Source organism: Schistocerca piceifrons, chromosome 11 (assembly GCF_021461385.2).
Source record: "Schistocerca piceifrons isolate TAMUIC-IGC-003096 chromosome 11, iqSchPice1.1, whole genome shotgun sequence".
NCBI classification, from domain to species: Eukaryota; Metazoa; Arthropoda; class Insecta; order Orthoptera; family Acrididae; genus Schistocerca; species Schistocerca piceifrons.
Genome location: NC_060148.1, coordinates 115,679,300 through 115,699,307, shown reverse-complemented (window position 1 = coordinate 115,699,307; position 20,008 = coordinate 115,679,300). Strand labels below are relative to the sequence as shown.

The 20,008-nt window shown below is 39.6% G+C and overlaps 1 protein-coding gene across 6 annotated transcripts in view; it reads left to right on the top strand.

The window, feature by feature from the left end:
• LOC124719620 (zinc finger protein 83-like) overlaps window positions 1-20,008 on the top strand; it is a 178,827-nt gene that overhangs the window by 59,526 nt on the left and 99,293 nt on the right. For all 6 annotated transcript variants that reach the window (XM_047244834.1, XM_047244836.1, XM_047244833.1 and 3 more), the window contains exon 5: window positions 4,868-4,909. In XM_047244834.1, the coding sequence (XP_047100790.1) occupies window positions 4,868-4,909 (42 nt within the window). The remainder of the gene's footprint in view (window positions 1-4,867; window positions 4,910-20,008) is intronic.

The following is a 20,008-nucleotide window of genomic DNA, read 5'->3' as shown; positions in this document are numbered from 1 at the left end:
ATGTTGTGAACCAGTCTGGGCTGTGTGAAACAAAAAGAAAATTTCCTAAGTTAATGTATCCAGTGTTATCAGGTCATAGAACCCAGTTCTTTTCAGATAAGCCTGATTACTTTGTAGATTTTGTAGACAACGCAACAAACCTAAAACTATCATCCAGCTGCATTCCGAGATCACCTATGATTTGAAAAACTGGTGGAAGATGTAGGATGAAGGGAAAAAAAAGCAATAAACAGTAGTACTGTCCCATTAGTTATATGGAACACAAATTCACTCAGGATGCAAGTGGAGAAAGTGAGACATGATATCCGAAAGAGCTCCCTGTTTCTGTTTGCATAAAGTATATTTCAAATTGTCAAATTCATCTGTATTGTAAGTTCATATTGCCTTTGAAACAAGTGCCAATGTTAGAAGTTGTTGTTTTGGTAACTGATGCATACTTCTCCTTACCTTTCTCCTCACTGCCATCTTTCAAGCAACTACTGCAGCTGTGAATGTGGATAATATGATAACAGCCCTTTTTTCATAAGTGCACCTCTACAATGTCATACTCCAACTTCATCACAAAGCTCCCACTTCCAAGGTATCTGAATAAGCAAGTAATGATAAAAAACTGGTAACAATATATAAGCTGGTTTAGCTGCAATGCATTTCTCACTGTTAGAGTTGAGATAAATATGGCGAATGTCTGAGGTCAAACTGCATTGTGCCTGGAAAAGATTTATTTAATGCAGAGGATTAGCTTTAGAAAAAGACTTATTATTAAATACTTTGCCATGTCATGAAAAACATGAAATCTGTACACTATATACAAAAATGAAAATTTCAAGAACAAACAAACGGAATTTTGGAATGAAATGAATAAACTCAATAAGACAAATAATGGTCAATGCCGTAGCGACCATAGCAGTGAGACAAATGAAATTGAGTTGAATTCATTGTCCAATAAGTTCAGTGCATTCTTCTTAACACTTGCTGATAACACAGGGATAGGAAACAGACCATCAAAAGTAGAAGCATTAGACTTACTTCACAGACATTGTATGCTCCTCTAGCTGACATGTTTGGCGTTACCACACATGAAAGATATAACAAAAATCGGTATCTCACATAAAATAATAATTCCTCTGATTATGGTTGTATTACAACGAAAGCACTAAAATTTTGAAATGACTTTGTAGCACTCCCCTCACCCCCAGATCTTCTGCACACCATATTACTTACGAAGTACTGGCATGTTCCGAAGTATCAGTCATTGGCAGAAGTGCAGTAAAGGAAGTGACCTCTAGTTGCAAGCCCCTCTACCTGCATAAAAATTTGTCAGATTGTAGTAAAACATAGACAAACATTTGTGATGATCTTCTAACGAGAGCTCTGTTTGGCTTCCATAGAGGCTTGTGTACAAAGAAAGTCATATATGAACTTACAACTCAGAACTGGAAGAATTCGACAAAAAATTACCCCACATGCATTTTTTGTGATGTTTCCAAAGCCTTTGAATTTTGTTGTTGTCATTCTGAAGGCTGATTTGGTGCAGCTCACCATGTCCTCAAGAAACGTAACACCTATAGTTCATCCTTGCTTTCATTCATTCAGTGTCGTGTTGACTAATTTTACAATGCCAAATAAATCAACCATGTGTATTGTAGCCCCTGCAATAGCTGCTGCCCCTCGTCAGCAACCATATGTTACTCTTCCTCACCTTTTCAAAAAAACATCATGTTCACATCTCGAACCTAGCGGTACTGCGCAGTGATAAGTGTAACATATGTTAAGGAAATGACAACTAGGATGGAAACTTCAAAATTTTTAGATCTCTGTGTAGAGAAGAGTTCAAACTAAACGAAAAAAAGAAAACATTTTGGAACTCATAGAATGACTTAGTTCATTCATATTTGCACTTCCAATCATTTCAGTTCTTGGGGAGAAACAAATCAGTAAATTCACATGTCTTGCATATCTTAATTCAATAATGTCTTGTGGAAAAATCTTCTGGGGTAACTCAGCTTTAAGAAAGAAAGTCTTCATTGCACAAGAATATTATGTGGTGCTAACCCATGTTGGCTTTGTGGACGTATTTTTAAAGAGGTATGTATTTTTACCACTGCTTCACAGTATATCTACTCTTTTGTGAAATTTCTTGTGAATAATCCACTACAGTCCAAAAGGAAGAATGATGTAAGTACCTACAGTTCCAGAAGAAAAAATGACATAATTTCACAATAAGGGTGAGGTTATCCTTAACACATAGAAGAGTGCGCAATGCTGCCACCAGAATCTTTGATCATCTATCCAGTGACAAAAACTGTCAGTCAGGCAGCGAATTTCAATAAAAACTGAAAAATTTTCTTCTTGACAATTTCTTTAGTTTCATGGAAAAATTTATTTTTTTTTAAAGACCATTGTAAATGATCAGTATGTATCCATATTCACATGTGAATGTGGAATAACTCATGGCACATTATTATTAATCTTAATGGTACAAAGGTTCCATGGAACATTGAACAGACTGACTAGCCTCCACAGGTAACCTTCCCGTGTGGTTGCATGTACGGTGCTGCTACCTGTGTTGTTGAACCATGGAAGCCACCCCACTGCCTGTGGGGATATAAATGTGTGAGGATATAAATTATCTAGATCTTTACATTATACCAGGGAAACAAAAATGGAATGATGGTAAAGGCATTCCCTCTAGATTTATGAAGTGATGTTATCAAAACAGGCAGCAGAGTTTCACATCAATAAATAATACTACATAAATAAGACATCATGTAGAATTTGATGCCCTAAGGTTCTACTGTTTGGTCCACTTCTGGTATGATAGCAGTGAACAGATGAAGGGCCCAAACATGTACCACGTTGCCAGGAGGATAATAGGATGCCCTGATTACTGGTTCCCAACAGACAGCTTAACCTAAAGTAAGATGACTCACAATGTGCAGTTGCAAAAAAAGTGAGAATAACTTAAAAAGTTCCAGAAGTAAATATCAGTGGGCACTCATTACATGAAATCTTGGAAGAGCCTCTTCAAGGAGCAAGGGTATGAAGTACTTAGTTGCTAATAAATGAACTCCATAATGGAATATGTGGTTAACAATTAATTAGTGTGAATTGTGGTATCACAACCACACTACTTGAAGAAAGAGCAATATCAATATAAAGTACACTCCTGGAAATGGAAAAAAGAACACATTGACACCGGTGTGTCAGACCCACCATACTTGCTCCGGACACTGCGAGAGGGCTGTACAAGCAATGATCACACGCACGGCACAGCGGACACACCAGGAACCGCGGTGTTGGCTGTCGAATGGCGCTAGCTGCGCAGCATTTGTGCACCGCCGCCGTCAGTGTCAGCCAGTTTGCCGTGGCATACGGAGCTCCATCGCAGTCTTTAACACTGGTAGCATGCCGCGACAGCGTGGACGTGAACCGTACGTGCAGCTGACGGACTTTGAGCGAGGGCGTATAGTGGGCATGCGGGAGGCCGGGTGGACGTACCGCCGAATTGCTCAACACGTGGGGCCTGAGGTTTCCACAGTACATCGATGTTGTCGCCAGTGGTCGGCGGAAGGTGCACGTGCCCGTCGACCTGGGACCGGACCGCAGTGACGCACGGATGCACGCCAAGACCGTAGGATCCTACGCAGTGCCATAGGGGACCGCACCGCCACTTCCCAGCAAATTAGGGACACTGTTGCTCCTGGGGTATCGGCGAGGACCATTCGCAACCGTCTCCATGAAGCTGGGCTACGGTCCCGCACACCGTTAGGCCGTCTTCTGGATGAAGCGTCGTCTCACGCGGTCTGCACGTCCAGCACGAACGCTGGTCCAACTGAGGCGCCAGGTGGAAATGGCATGGCAAGCCGTTCCACAGGACTACATCCAGCATCTCTACGATCGTCTCCATGGGAGAATAGCAGCCTGCATTGCTGCGAAAGGTGGATATACACTGTACTAGTGCCGACATTGTGCATGCTCTGTTGCCTGTGTCTATGTGCCTGTGGTTCTGTCAGTGTGATCATGTGATGTATCTGACCCCAGGAATGTGTCAATAAAGTTTCCCCTTCCTGGGACAATGAATTCACGGTGTTCTTATTTCAATTTCCAGGAGTGTATTTATACCTGTGCAAATTTCAGAATAAGAGTTCAATATATGGAGTCTGTAATAGGTTTCCAGTGAGCGTTAGGCAGAACATTGAACATCCTCAGCTATTACAAAACCTTTTTAGGAAGTCCTTTAATCTATACAAATATTTGGACTGAGGGATGCAATTTCTACGTGGTTTTGTCTTTGCCGGTATGTAGGTACCAAACAATGTTACAGAAATATTTAGTTGGAGCAACAAATAAAAACACAGTTTAGTAGTGTAAGAGGAGAGCCAGTGGATTTTATTTCAAAGTAGTCACTGTCCCATTTTTAAAGTAATCCAAAGAAATATTCATAATTGTTAGTGTGAAAGGCTCGGCACTAGTCTCAATTATTTATCATTAGTATACTTTACAGAAAATGTCTGCAGTGGCTTCTTTGGGGCTATTAATCTATATTTTGAGGTGTTCTTCATCCCCAGAAGTTTTTATTTCTTTCAGCTAATGTACAGATGAATGAATGCATGAATGATATTAATTAAAATGTGAAACTTCTACAATGAAGAAAATATGTAATCTTGGGAATCATGTTTTAACTAGGCATGTGACAGTACCTCAATTTTCTCTGCCTGTAATAGGACACATTCTGCTGATACAAAATGTAAGAATTTTCTTGTGTACAGAATCAGTGCATGTAATGCCTTTACAGTGATAGTAATCAAGCTAATCAACTTCATGTCATCAAAAGTGGTTTTATTTTTCTCTGTTTCTTTTGTCACAGTTATGCATTCCTGAATTTGAACCTCAGGCAATGAAGGAGGAGGTGAGTTACTATCATACATTGTCTAATACTTCTTTCTTTTCCTCATACCTCTCTCTCTCTCTCTCTCTCTCTCTCTCTCTCTCTCTCTCTCTCTGGTTTAGTTTTTATCTATGTGCATGATTATTGGTTTGAATTTTGGAGGGCAAGGAGTAGTACTCATAGACAGAATTACATTTAACTGCATGTGAAGTTTTTTTATGCAACATAGTGAAGACCGGATGGAATTCAAAATTTCTGCAGCATATACATTGTAAGAAATGAGATATTGAATATCAGAAATATCACAGATAAATTTCTGTAGTCTGGTTAAAATAAACTGGTAGTTGATTTTGGTCGCTTGCTACTACAGCTTTGGTACATTGCTTGCTAGCTAATGCTCGGTTATAGGTGACACACAAACTTTGCCAGTAAAGTCTGTTAAGTGCTGTTACCTGCGTGTAACATGGGGCAATGTTGGAAGCAGCTGCTGTGAGGTATGACAGGAATGTGAGATGCTCTGTCAACAACTGATTTTACGTGATCCATGACTGAACTGGGGCAGACAATCTGTTTTATAGCACTGCATTTGCACTCTTCCTAACCTAACAATAATATTGGATGTGCAATATAACTGAGACAACAGCAGTCAACCTGTAGCAGAACTTTCATGTCTGCTTGTGTCTGTATGTGTGGATGGATATGTGCGTGTGTGCGAGTGTATACCTGTCCTTTTTTCCCCCTAAGGTAAGTCTTTCCGCTCCCGGGATTGGAATGACTCCTTACCCTCTCCCTTAAAACCCACTTCCTTTCGTCTTTCCCTCTCCTTCCCTCTTTCCTGATGAGGCAACAGTTTGTTGCGAAAGCTTGAATTTTGTGTGTATGTTTGTGTTTGTTTGTGTGTCTATCGACCTGCCAGCGCTTTCGTTCGGTAAGTCACCTCATCTTTGTTTTTATATATAATTTTTCCCACGTGGAATGTTTCCTTCTATTATATTGATATTTATGAGGCATGAAACATGACAACTATACAACATCACTGCTTATCAGTACAATGTTATATTTATGACTCTGAAGACCAATAGCAGTGATTTGTTGCCTTCAAGTACTTTGGCTTAATGTAATGTTGTAGAAGCGTTATCTAATTTCAGCCAACATCTGTGGTGGTGGTGATAACTGTATATGTGGTTCTGAATTGCATCTTGTGCAAAAGGATCCAATAGTGCTTGGTTAGTATGAAATGTGCATATTTTGTTACTCCCTCTCTCTCTCTCTCTCTCTCTCTCTCTCTCTCTCTCTCTCTGTGTGTGTGTGTGTGTGTGTGTGTGTGTGTGTGTGTGTGTGTGTGAGATGAGATAAAATGTAAAACAAAAGGGGCACACCCCAGATACAAGATTGAACCACATCAAGAAAGTAAGTTTCGCAAGGAGTTGGAATTCAACTGGCTGTTTGTTGTGGCAATTTGACAGTAATGAACATTTGAGATGTGACACTGAACACTCTGGTAGGAGGAACCAGCTCCAGAGTGTGAAGTATCAACCAAGAAGTAATTTTAGTCATACAATAGTCTTATTGTTAGTATGGGAATGCTATTCTGCAAAGTGCAGTAACCATGAGTTTAGTGACAGCTTACACATCTATTTCTTCAGAATTATATTTGAGATCCATTAATCCTTAGTTTTTAGAACAATTGAATCCTTATTCAGCACACATGTTTAAGGAAGGAAGATTAGGATTTGACATCCCATCGACAAAAAGGCCATTAGAGGCAGATCACAAGCTTAGATTGTTTAAGGAATGGGAAGGAAATCATCTGTGTCCTTTCAAATGAACCATCGCAACATTAGCCCGGATCAATTCAGGAAAATCACGAAAGATCTTGTCCAGGATGATCAGATGCATATTTGAACCATAGTCTTCATGAAAATGAATTCTGTGTTCTAATCACTGCACTGCCTTGCTCAGTACTACACATTTTCTCCCCTGACAGTAGCCTTCTACTGTCAATCTGATAACGCCTGAAGGACTTAGAGAAGGAAGAATATCTGAACTGCTGTACTCAACTAAGTATATTGGTGTGTGGTGAAGATGATAAATGTTGGACCATAAATCCAGAGGTTTAAGGTAATAGCATCAGTGGCTCTGGCAAAGTGTGAGGAATGACGAGTTCCAGCTTTGTTTTGAATCCTCACTAAACACTGATTCCCAGATAACTGGTTGGGTAAGATAGTTAAAATGTCAAAAGATGGCAAGGGCCACTTCCAGTAGGACTTGTAAAGGACTAGTGTTCAAAGTAACTTTGTGGTTAAGTTTAACATGGGGCAGCAAATTACAGTATGACCTTAGATGTTTCACATCTGCTGGGGAACTACCAGATGTGAGTTAGTTACATGTTCCATTGATTGTTCACATGATTTCCATTAAAATAATACACAATATATGTCTGTTGTTGACATTAAAACAGTGTTAAAAACTGTAGGGCTCACTTAATATGCAGTACTGAGAGTGGGTGGAAGTAGAATATTGATAGTAGCAAGATGTTTAGAACAGGTTCTATTGTTTACTAAAATGACAGGGTAAATGTGGTGAAATATATTTGTAGCAGTAGGTAACAATTTTAAATCAATGGTATGCAAACAGGTATGAGTGTGATTAACATTCAGAACTGGGATAAAAGTTGTAACTGAATTCTTCTGTCAGCCATCAGTCGGCCACAAAAATAACTTATAGCTTCTAACAAAACCTCTGTTTACTAGAACAAATGTATCCAAGTCATGCCAAAAAACAGGTGAGGAACTGTTAATTGTCCCTCTGAGATTCTTGGTATATGGACATTGGGAAGATATTCAACAAACTGTGCGGTAGATACAAAACATAAGATAATTGTTGTTAATCTTGAAAGTCAATGGTTTAGTGAATTGTGGTTGATGAAATCTCAAGCTTTTTGCAGATAATGAAGCTTTCTATAAAAGGGTCTATCTGGTAAAAATTCACCAATAACTGGTCAAATCTTGCCAATGTATAAACCAGATGCAAAGACTGACAACTAGCTCTTCTTAACATAAATTATGCGAAGTTGTGCAATTTATGAAAAGTAAAACTGTGGTATGCTTTGACTTCAGGCTCAGTGAATCTCAGATAATCATACCACACAAATATCTTGGAAATAGGAAATGGAGCAACTACGTAGGCTTAATTGTAGGTAAAGCAATTTTTGTTTTACAATACATGATAAGCTAGTGACAAACTGCAGTTTGTAGAAAAAACAAATATGCATGCAAATCACTTGGAAAAACCTCTACTTCTTGATATCAAGTGAGGTGATGCATTGGTTAATGCACTGGATGTAGGTTGTTAGTGATTTTCCTAAATTGCTTAAGTCAAATGTCGATATTATGAGAAGGAAAGTTGCTACTCACCATATAGCAGAGATGGTGAGTCATAGATAGGCACAACAAAAAGACTTTCACACTAAAGCTTTCAGCGCGTGGCCTTCGTCTCACGCGCGCGCACGCGCACGCACACACACACACACACACACACACACACACACACACACGAATGAAGTTTCACGCAGCTGGTGTGTGGGGTGGGGGGGGGGGGGGTTGCACGGGTGCGCCCACATAATTGGGTCTATTGTTGACCGAAAGCTGTTGGTGTGGAAGTCGTCTTGTCATGCCCATCTGTGACGCAGCACCTGCACTGTATGGTGAGTAGCAACTTTCCTTCTCATAATATTGTTACATTCCATCCTGGATATTCCTAAGTCAAATGTCAATATGATTGCTTTGAAACAGAATGTCCAGTTTCTGTACTTGTCCTTAATTAATTTTAGCTTGTATTCCAAAGGAAATGAAGCTCTGATCTGCCTTCCTGAATTGCTTCCTTCCTTTCTTCCTTCCTTCATACTTGAGTGTGTTGGACCCACATCTGGTCAGACTACATAGAGAGACTGATCATGTACAGAGAAGGTTAGTGACAATTGTCAAAGGCTTGTACCACTGGCAAAAAGTGTAACACAAATTTTGGTAGATCTTAACTGGTGGACGCACAAAGAAAAAATGCCATACAACTTGTGACCATCTAGAAAGAAAAGTTTCACCCATTAATAGGAAAGCTGGAGAGTACTCGGGATGGCTGGCTGCTGTGGCCAAGCAGTTCTAGGAGCTTCAGTCTGTAACCGCGCTGCTACTGCGGTCGAAGGTTCGAATCCTGCATCGGGCATCGCTGTGTGTGATGTCCTTAGGTTGGTTAGATTTAAGTCAGGCTGTTCCAACCGAGCTCCAGGGAGCCGGAGTGCTCTGGAGTGTTCACTGCGACAGCTCGGAGCCTGTGTGGATGGGGAATTCGAACTCACTGCCCCCTGGCCGCATGCAGCTGCAAGTGAGGCAATAATCTGTGTTCAATGACAGCTATGACTAGCTGTGGGAGCCCTGTACCTCTATTGGAGGATCTCTTTCTATTCATTGAGAGGGATGGTCTTCTGCAGTGTCTTGTACGTCATAAAGTATTTAATTCTGTGAAGAGGTACAATATACGTCGACATTATACACGTCTTCATGCAGCGCACTACGATCAGGTAGAAGGCATTGCACGCAGAGAACTGGTAGCCAGGCTTAAGAACAACATACAAGGAGACATAAGTTTAAAAACGGTTTCGTTATACGGAGGGTATCAAAACATGCAACATAGTTCATGTTCTGTAATGCGTTTGTAATTTTCAGGTGAATGAGAGCGGAGAAAACACTAATGAATTTGCAATTCAAGCAAGTTACAGGGTTGCTCACATCATTTCAATGAGTTGCAAGCCATTTTTGCTGGGACCACCCGTAAAATCGTGCATGGTAGCAGTTGCGGAATGTTTTTTTCCAAGAGAGGTGCAGGCAATTGAAGGGGTTTACCTGTCGAAGCAAACAATGTTTCATCGAATCCTGGACATGGAAGCAGATTTAGACACACAGTTCAGGAAAAAGGTGGAGAGCTTTGTTGCATTTTCGCTAGCGATTGATGAAAGCACCGACATATTGGACTGTGCTCAGATTGCAGTCTTCGTGCGTGGTGTCGACATGGAGCTGCTAGTAACTGAAGAACACTTGGATGTGGTACCACTTGATTACACCGCAACAGGACGTGACATTTTTGAAGCTGTTTTTGAGTCAGTGGGCAATATGAATTTGCCATGGGATAAGATCCATTCTGTAGTGGCAGACGGTGCACCACAAATGATTGGGCGTCACCAAGGTTTTGCTTCTCGTTTGAGAAATAAACTCGGGGACAAATTCAAGAAAGACATTTTGACTCTTCATTGTTTTGTTCACCAAGAGGCACTGTGTGCTGGAACAGTAGAGCTTGGTGGTGTAATGAAAGATGTCATGAAGTGTGTGAATTTTGTGCGGCGTCACAGTATGAATCATCGCCAATTCAAAAGATTCCTGAAAGATGTGGAAGCGAAGTATGGGGATATACCTTACCACAGTACAATTCGTTGGCTGAGTTGGGGAAAAGTTCTTAATGTTTTCTTTGCCATTAGTGAGGAAATATCCCTTTCTCTCGAAATGAAAGGGGAAGAAATGCGTTGTCTGAAAGATTTAAAATGGATATCAGACCTGGCATTCCTAGCTGACATAACTGTGCATCTGAATAATTTAAATCTGTCATTGCAAGGCAAAGGCCACCTAATCATTGACATGCACAACCAGATCAGAGCATTCATGGAAAAGTTATGTTTATTTGAGAGGCAGATGAGTAATGGACATTTAATGTTCTTCAGTCATATTGCTTCTTTAAACTACCTGAAGGTACTACTTTCGGTGATTACCAAGCAAAGTTAAAGCAGCTCATCATGTCATTTGAAACACAATTCCGAGACCTCATTTGTTTTTGAAATGGAACTTATGGTGTTCAGCATTCCGTTTTCAGTTTTCCCCGATGACTTGTCATTGTCACTTCAGTTGGAGATTATCGATTTGCAAGATTGAACTTTGTTGAGAGAGAGGTACTACAACATGTTTTTTGCTGTAATGAACGATACCATGGTGACAAATCCAACATTTCCCGAGTTTCGCAACAATGCCGCTCAGATCATGTGCATATTTGGATCTACGTATTGTTGTGGGCACTTTTCTCGGCAATGAAAAGAGTGAAAAGTAAGGAACGATGGTTTCTTCAGGATGCAACAATGAAGGCCATCCTCCGCTTTAACACTGCGAACACTTTGTCGCCTGATATTTCCAATCTTGTAATGAACAGAAAATATCAAGCTACAGAAGCCCAATAAATTTAATATGCAATTTCTTGTAAAACAGTTGTTTCTTATTTATTTCTTGTACATCGTATTTCCTGGTGTAGCATGTCACCATGTCTTAGCAGCTAAGAGTATGAGGTTGTTGATCTTGTGAGACGCAGCTGGCAGATCCAAATGCTTGCCTTGCCACCTGCCTCAGTCAGCCGTGCCATGTGCCGGCGTGGTGGCCCACTTGAATGGTCACTGCGAGCGACACAGCTCCCTGGAGCAGGGAGCGCTCCACGGCTCACAATGTAGCCAACAAGCTGGAACAGCCTGCTTTAAGTAGTTCTAAGCGTAGGGGACTGATGACCTCAGATGTGAAGTCCCATAGTGCTCAGAGCCATTTTTTAAGTACTCGGGATGTTAATTTTTACAACAAGTTAAAAGCCTGAGAATACTCGTCTATCGTTACGTCGAGTCAGTTGCAGATGTGGTCACAACAGAGCACAAGAATGCTATTGAGATAATATTCACAGCGTCTTGAAACCCCCGTTGGCCAGCTGCAGTCAGAGTTAGAGAGGGAGAGATTCTAGTTGCCATTTGCTTTTGCTGTGTACAGATGTTGTTATATGTCTGGTCCCCCCCCCCCTCCCCCCCTCCCCATTATGGAGAGTGATGAAGAATTTGATATAGAATTTAGTGGATCAGAAAGTGACTCTTCAGTCACTGACAGTGTTAGTGAAGCGATGACAGATCAAGAAAGTGACTCAAGCGATGTTAGTTTTTCCAGCATCAGAAAAAATATGAAATAGAAACGGCTGCAGAATTGCCTCTTGCACATCCAAGATTTTTGTTTACTGGAACATCTTCAGACTTTGCACAGAATGACTACAGATGTGGTGCAATATGTAAGTAAAATAATGGGCAGTGAGTTAGTCAATATAGTAGTTACTGAGAGTAATAGATATACTCGAGATAAGAACATTACTGGCTGGAAGGACACAAACAGTGATCAAATAAGGTTCTTCTTCTTCTTTAGTATACTACTGTTACAAAGTACTATGAGCAAACCAAACTACCAGATGTATTGATCTAAACCTCCACTATTTGCAGCTCCAATATTTCATTGGTTACTTAGCTGCAATCTTCGATACTAAAGAAATGCTTTCATTTTTCAGACAACTCAAGTTATGACCCTGCTAGCTGTACAAACCTAAAGCTAAACAAAATGTGGCCCCTTTTAGAACATACCGATAACAAATTCAAAATTATTTGTACTCCTGAGAGGGATGCCACCATAGATGAGTCTTATGTTACATAAAGGGAGATTAGGTAGGTTTCAGTACCCAGCTACCACTAACGAGAGCAAGATATGGAATAGACCTACATGTTGTGTGATTTGAAGTATGACAATGAGTAGTCTGTAATTATATATACAGATAAGAGCAAGATATTTGATGGTGAATAGAAGGGTGTGCCCAATCATGTCATAAAGTATTGACCCTAATGAAACTACTTCTCAACAAGAGCTACTGCCTTACAGTTGATAATTTCTGCACCTCTCTGCTACTATAAGATCTCCTTATTGCTAAGAAAACTGACATGACCCTGTGAAACCTTCTATAAAACATATGCCACTGAACTTTTGTATTAATAAATTGAACAAAGGAGATATTGTTGCATTTCAGAGGGATAAAGTTACAGCAATGAGACGGAAAGACAAGCATGATGTGCATCTTTGGAGCACTATCTGCAATGCAAAAATTCAAAATGCAAATATGAGGCACAAACATTTAATAGCACCAGCAGCAGTCATATCATATAACGACCTAGTGGGAGGAGTGGGTAAAGTTGCCCAGCATATGTCAGACAATCCAGTAACACAAAAAGAGGGATCAGTACCACAAAAATATTTTTTCCATCTACTTAAACTAGCTCTTTGGAATTCAATCAGATGGTGCAACAAATGTGGAGGAACAAGGAGTGCTCTTGGCAGTGACTGAGAAGATGACAATTGAACATCACAGGAAGAAATTATTTTCAAAATAACTGGTTGTTCATCCATGAGCAGCAGTCCTTTTTGTCCAGCTGACCATCATTTACTATCATTCATTCTACCAATGGCAAGGAAGCAGAATCCTACCAGATGATGTGGGATTTAGAGCCGGGTTCCTGATGCAAATCGGAAGAAAAATGAGAGGGTCTCGTGATATATGTGTGAAGGTAGTGATGTACCTCTATGTATTGTATGATGCTTCAGAGCCTTTCACACAGCCACAGACACATGAAGATGATTGTTGTGCAAAAGTGTATTATTGTAATTTTTGTTGTTTAGCAAAAACACTACAGAAAGTTTCGAAAGAGATTTGGCCAAAATACTCTGTCCTAAGACAGAGTTAGTTTTTAAAATAGCAAGTATAGTGGGGGTTTTAATATAGCGACTTTTTACCAGTTTCCAATTGCCCTTTAAGTCAATAATTTGCCAAACTACTGTTTGAAATAATCTATAATCATAATAGAGTTGAACATAAGCAGTTAAAAAAAACTGCAAATTTTTGTGTCCATTTCTGCAGAAAACTTGTTTAGTTAAGGTGTTAAGAATGTCTTTCTATGTAGAAACTATGAATATTCCTCAGCTCCATAAACAACTGTTGTCCAGAAATTGTACAGACAAAATTAACCAAATACCAGCTTGCACAGAGGTGTGTAAGCAGACATTCTTCCTATAATCCATCTGTGAATGGAACAGGAAGAAAGCATAATATATGATGTAGTAAAAAGTATTTTCTGTTATAAATGTGACAGTGATTTGCAAAGTGTAGTTGCAGGTATACCTGTAGTTATCAGCAGGCCATGAATTTTCTTCTTCTTCTTGGCTGTTAAGTCCAATTGTTCAGTGCCTCTATGATCGGTGGTTAGTTTCTGTTTGTTGCTCCATCTGTTTTTTGGTCTACCTTTGATCTTTTCCAATTGGTCACAAATTTATCACCTAGTTTCATTCAGTATTGTGACATGATCTTTCTATTTAGTTCTGTACTGTTTTATCAGTCCAGTTGTGTTTTTAAGTACTTATCCTTGTGTGATTGTTGTACTCATAATCATATCATACACTCAAAGCTATCTACACTTCTTAAAAACCTGATTTCTACAGCTTATATGCTTTGTTCATTTTCGGCTATTGTTGTTAAAGTCTCACACCATAAAATATTTATTATTAAATATCAACTATGCTAAATACATTCAGTTAAATCTTCCATACATTTATTCATGCTTTTTAAAGGTTTAATGTAGTTAAACTGCTAATATTGCAAAAGTGCTAATGAAAACTAAAGCTGCTTTGGCATTGTGAGTAGTGAGGTCTATATTTTCACTTGAGGATTGAACATAACCTCAACATATTTTGTGGATACAATCAAAATTAGTTACATCTTCTTTTATGAGATATACATAGTGTATTTCTCACATGAATGATTTCAGTAATCCAGCTTCCAATTAAGTTGCAATTAGAAGTAGAATATTTTCCCATTGAATTCTGAAAGTTAGAACAAGAATGAAAATCCATGATATTATATGGAAATGGTGACAAAGAAAAAACTGCTTGTATTCCATGTTATCAAGTAATCCAAAGAGAACATTGATAGTTACAAATACATTTTTATTCAACCATCATCATATGAGTCTATACACGTGAACCACTGTGAAGTGCATGGCAGAGGGTACCAAATATTCAGGTTAATTTTAATCCTTTCATGTATGGAACATAAAAAAAATGGTTGCATCAATTCATCTGTGCTCACTGTAGTGTAATCTTGTTCTGGCAAAGTCAATGGAAGAGATAAGTAGGGGTTGTGGTATATTCGTAGATGCGTAATTTAAAGTTGATTCTTAAAACTGTGCAAATAGGCCTTGCTTCTGTCTTTAAGCATCTGACAATTCGGTTCTTCCAGCATCTCTGTAAAACTCGCATGAAGTCAAACATACATGTAACTATGTGTGTTGTGCTGCTTTGCATATGTGGCACTGAGGACCACAAGGGCCTAAAGCACAACATCATGGTGACCCATACGTGTGTGGATATCAAAGAAAATAGTGAGATTGCTTTTTGTGAATGTTCACAAAAATCTCAGAATTGAAGGTGGTATGCTGTAGGCCCTTACAGTTTTCTCTGTCCCATATGTGTGAGCCCCCTTGTTGGTCCCATTGGGTATAGGTCCCACACATTTCGGCAGTCTAGGATCCATATCTCAGATGATAGCTCCTGCAAAATGCATAGTACTAGTGTGTGTGTGTGTGTGTGTGTGTGTGTGTGTGTGTGTGTATGTTTTCTGCCCTTGGAGGACTGTTGTTTTCCTGAAAGGTCTGTCACATTTCTACCATTGGGGTTTGAAGTAATGAACAAACCATTCTTCTGTACACGCATGAAACATCAGGAAGATTTTCCCCAGTTCCAGCTGATGAAGTGGATTTCACTGGTATGAATATTCTATGAACACCTTATACCTGTTGTTAAGGTGTATAGGAATTGCATGACAACAGCATCTATGGTGAGTGTTGGTGGGGAGGCACACAGCTGCAAGTGTGTGCTCACACATTGAACAATGTCACAACAAACCCTGCCGGCTGGCCTCCTGGAAAATCACAGCAGTGATGACCCAACAGGGCACAGTAAAACATAACAGGCTTTCATCGCTGCAATTGTGCAACATAACTTCTTACTGTACCCAATGTTGAGCGAGATGTGTAACTCTTCTTCGCTGAATTTTCTCTATGTATATCATCTGGGTGTTCCAATGTATGTGAGGCACTGTGTGTGTTGTTAATCACTAAATGACGAAGCCAAAAGAGTGTACTTGCTTTAAAAAATTGCTCGTTGCCTCACACTCTCTCAAAGACTGACACAATACTGACTTCAAAGTCTGGATAAATACTGGTTTTCTTATGAGTACTGCCACTGGTCCTCAAATATGTTTTAACAATACGAAGTTAGATCATACATTGTTACAATCAGGCTTTTTAAAGTTTACAGTAAAGTTTTAATGCAGTTTCTGAAATTGGTTATACAATTTGGTTGTACTATGTTACAGTATTTATGAAACAGTTGTTGTTGTTCTGGTGTTCAGTCCAGAGACTGGTTTGAGCAGCTCTCCATGCTACTGTATCCTGTGCAAGCTTCTTCATCTCCCAATACCTACTGCAATCTACATCCTTCTAAATCTGCTTAGTGTTATCATATCTTGAAATTTCTCTTCTTGAGAAATGCTTTCCTTTCCATTGCCAGGCTACATTTTATATCCTCTCTACTTCGACCCTCATCAGTTATTTTGCTCCCCAAATAGCAAAACTCATTTACTACTTTGTGTCTCATTTCCTAATCTAATTCCCTCAGCATCACCCGACTTAATTTGACTACATTCCATTATCCTCATTTTGCTTTTGTTGATGTTCATCTCATATCCTCCTTTCAAGAGACTGTCCATTCCGTTCAACTGCTCTTCCAGGTCCTTCGTGGTCTGTGACAGAATCGGTGAACCTTGGAGTTTTTATTTCTTCTCCATGGATTTTAATTCCTACTCCAAATTTTTATTTCGTTTCTTTTACTGCTTGCTCAGTATACAGATTGAATAACAACAGGAACAGGCTACAACCCTGTCTCACTCCCTTCCCAACCGCTGCTTTCCTTTCATGTCCCTCGACTCTTATAACTGCCATCTGATTTCTGTAGAAATAGTAAATAGCCTTTCGCTCCCTGTATTTTACCATTGTCCACTTCAGAATTAAGAAGAGAGTATTCCAGTCAACATTGTTAATAACTTTTTCTAAGTCTACAAATTCTAGAAATGGAGGTTTGCCTTTCCTTAATCTATCTTCTAAGGTAAGTCGTAGGGTCAGTATTGCCTCACATGTTCCAACATTTCTACGAAATCCAAACTGATCTTCCCTGAGGTTGGCTTCTACCAGTTTTTCTATTCGTCTATAAAGAAATTGTGTTAGTATATTGCAGCCATGACTTATTTAACTGATAGTTCAGTAATTTTCACATCTGTCAACACCTGCTTTCTTTGGGATTGGAATTATTATATTCTTCTTGAAGTCTGTGGGTATTTCGCCTGTCTCATACATCTTGCTCACCAGATGGTAGAGTTTTGTCATGACTGGCTCTCCCAAGGACATCAGTAGTTCTAATGGAATGTTGTCTACTCCCTGGGCCTTGTTTCGACTCAGGTCTTTCAGTGCTCTGTCAAACTCTTCACGCAGTATCGTATCTCCCATTTCATCTTCATCTACATCCTCTTCCATTTCCATAATATTGTCCTCAAGTACATCGCCCTTGTATAAACCCTCTATATACTCCTTCCACCTTTCTGCCTTCCCTTCTTTGCTTAGAACTGGGTTGTCATCTGAGCTCTTGATATTCATACAAGTGGTTCTCTTCTCTCCAAAGGTCTCTTTAATTTTCCTGTAGGCAGTATGTATCTTACCCCTAGTGAGACAAGCCTCTACATCCTTACATTTGTCCTCTAGCCATCCCTGCTTAGCCATTTTGCACTCCCTGTCGATCTCATTTTTGAGACGTTTGTATTCCTTTTTTCCTGCTTCATTTACTGCATTTTTATGTTTTCTCCTTTCATCAATTAAATTCAATATTTCTTCTGTTACCCAAGGATTTCTATTAGCCCTCGTCTTTTTACCTACTTGATCCTCTGCTGCCTTCACTGTTTCATCTCACAGAGCTATCCATTCTTCTTCTACTGTATTTCTTTCCCCCATTCCTGTCAATTGTTCCCTTATGCTCTCCCTGAAACTCTGTACAACCTTTGGTTCATTCAGTTTATCCAGGTTCCATCTCCTTAAATTCCCAACATTTTGCAGTTTCTTCAGTTCTAATCTACAGTTCATAACCTATAGATTGTGGTCAGAGCCCACATCTGCCCCTGGAAATGTCTTACAATTTAAAACCTGGTTTGTAAATCTCTGCCTGACAATTATATAATCTGTCTGAAACATTCCAATATCTCCAGGCCTCTTCCATGTATACAACCTTCTTTCACGATTCTTGAACCAAGTGTTAGCCATGAATAAGTTATGCTCTGTGCAAAATTCTACCAGGGGCCTTCCTCTCTCATTTCATATCCCCATTCCATATTCAACTACTACACTTCCTTCTCCTTTTGCTACTATTGAATTACAGTCATCCATGACTATTAAATTTTCATCTATGTTCACTATCTGAAGAATTTCTTTCATCTTATCATACTTTTCAGCAATTTCTTCGCCACCTGAGGAGCTAGTTGGCATATAAACTTGTACTACTGGTGTAGGTATGGGCTTCATGTCTATCTTGGCCGCAATAATGTGTTGATTATGCTGCTTGTTTTAGCTTACCCGCACTCCTATTTTTTTAATTCATTATTAAATCTTCTTCTGCATTACCCCAGTTTAATTTTGTATTTATAAGACTCCCACGATATCTAACTTTAACCTATCCATTTCCCTTTTTAAATTTTCTAACCTACCTGCCTGATCGAGGGATCTGACATTCCACGCTCCGATCTGTAGAATGCCAGTTTACTTTCTCCTGATAACGATGTCCCCATGAGCAGTCCTTGCCCGCAGATCTGAATGGAGGAGTGTTTTACCTCTGGAATATTTTACTCAAGAGGATGCCATCATCATTTAACCATCCAGTAAAGCTGCATGTCCTCGGGAAAATTACAAATTACAGCTGTAGTTTCCCCTTGCTTTCAGCTGTTCGCAGTGCCAGCGCCACAAGGCTGTTTTGGTTAGTGTTACAAGGCCAGATCAGTCAATCATCCAGACTATTGCCTCTGCAACTACTGAAAAGGCTGCTGCCCCTCTTCAGGAACTACACATTTGTCTGGCCTCTCAACAGATACCCCTCCGTTGTGGTTGCACCTACGGTACGGCTATCTGTATCGCTGAGGCACACAAGCCCCCCCCACCAGTGGCAAAGTCCATGGTTCATGAGGGGGGGGGGAGTAGATGAAACAGTTAACATGCCAAAATATATCGTCATGACCAAATTGCATCAACTATGCATACACAATAATACTTGAATATATAATTTTGGAAATAGAGATATTTTTTTGTTACTAACATGAATCCTATATTGATAAAATTGGTGGAATGCTAAGTACTATTAGTTTTCTACACATGAATTTTGTAAATAATGACTGAATTTTCTTTGCATTGCTATTCACTTATATCCCTTAGTGACCAGATATCATGTTAAATTAACTATATTTCATCTTCTTTTTAGGCTGAGAATGTCGTCAGAGGACTCGATGTAATCAATACAGTAAACCATTAATGTTACAACGTATGCTCATTCATCTATATAACTGTGTGTAAACTAGGTGATATGGTATCATATTCATCAAAATGGTTGGTATTGCAGTTATCATTAAATGTCATCCAGTTCTGCTACTTCGGAATGGGTCCAACTGATTCGTGTGATGGGCTAGCTGCTCTCGACCGATATACACAAAAAACAAATACCAATCTTTGTGATGCGTCATGACACCCGGCAGCCACCATTTTGGTGGTGATTCAGAAACCTGATGATGCTGTCCACCATTGCAGTGGTTTTAAACAGTCGGTCAGTGTTCAATGTGTCACAGATTTATATCCAATTCTGTGGCTGGAGGAGTTGTTAGCAAAGTTGTAAGGGGATCAGTGTTTTTCACACATTGACTTGCACAACGCGCACCTGCTTTTGCCATTGGACGCAGACTTTCTGATACTTGACATCCCATTTGGGTTTTACCACTGTAGTTGCTGGCCTTTTGCGATCTTGCCTGTGTCAAGCATTTGTCAATAATTTTTGGAGCGGTTGAGTCATGACATTTCTTGATGGTAAACAACCTCAATGACACTGG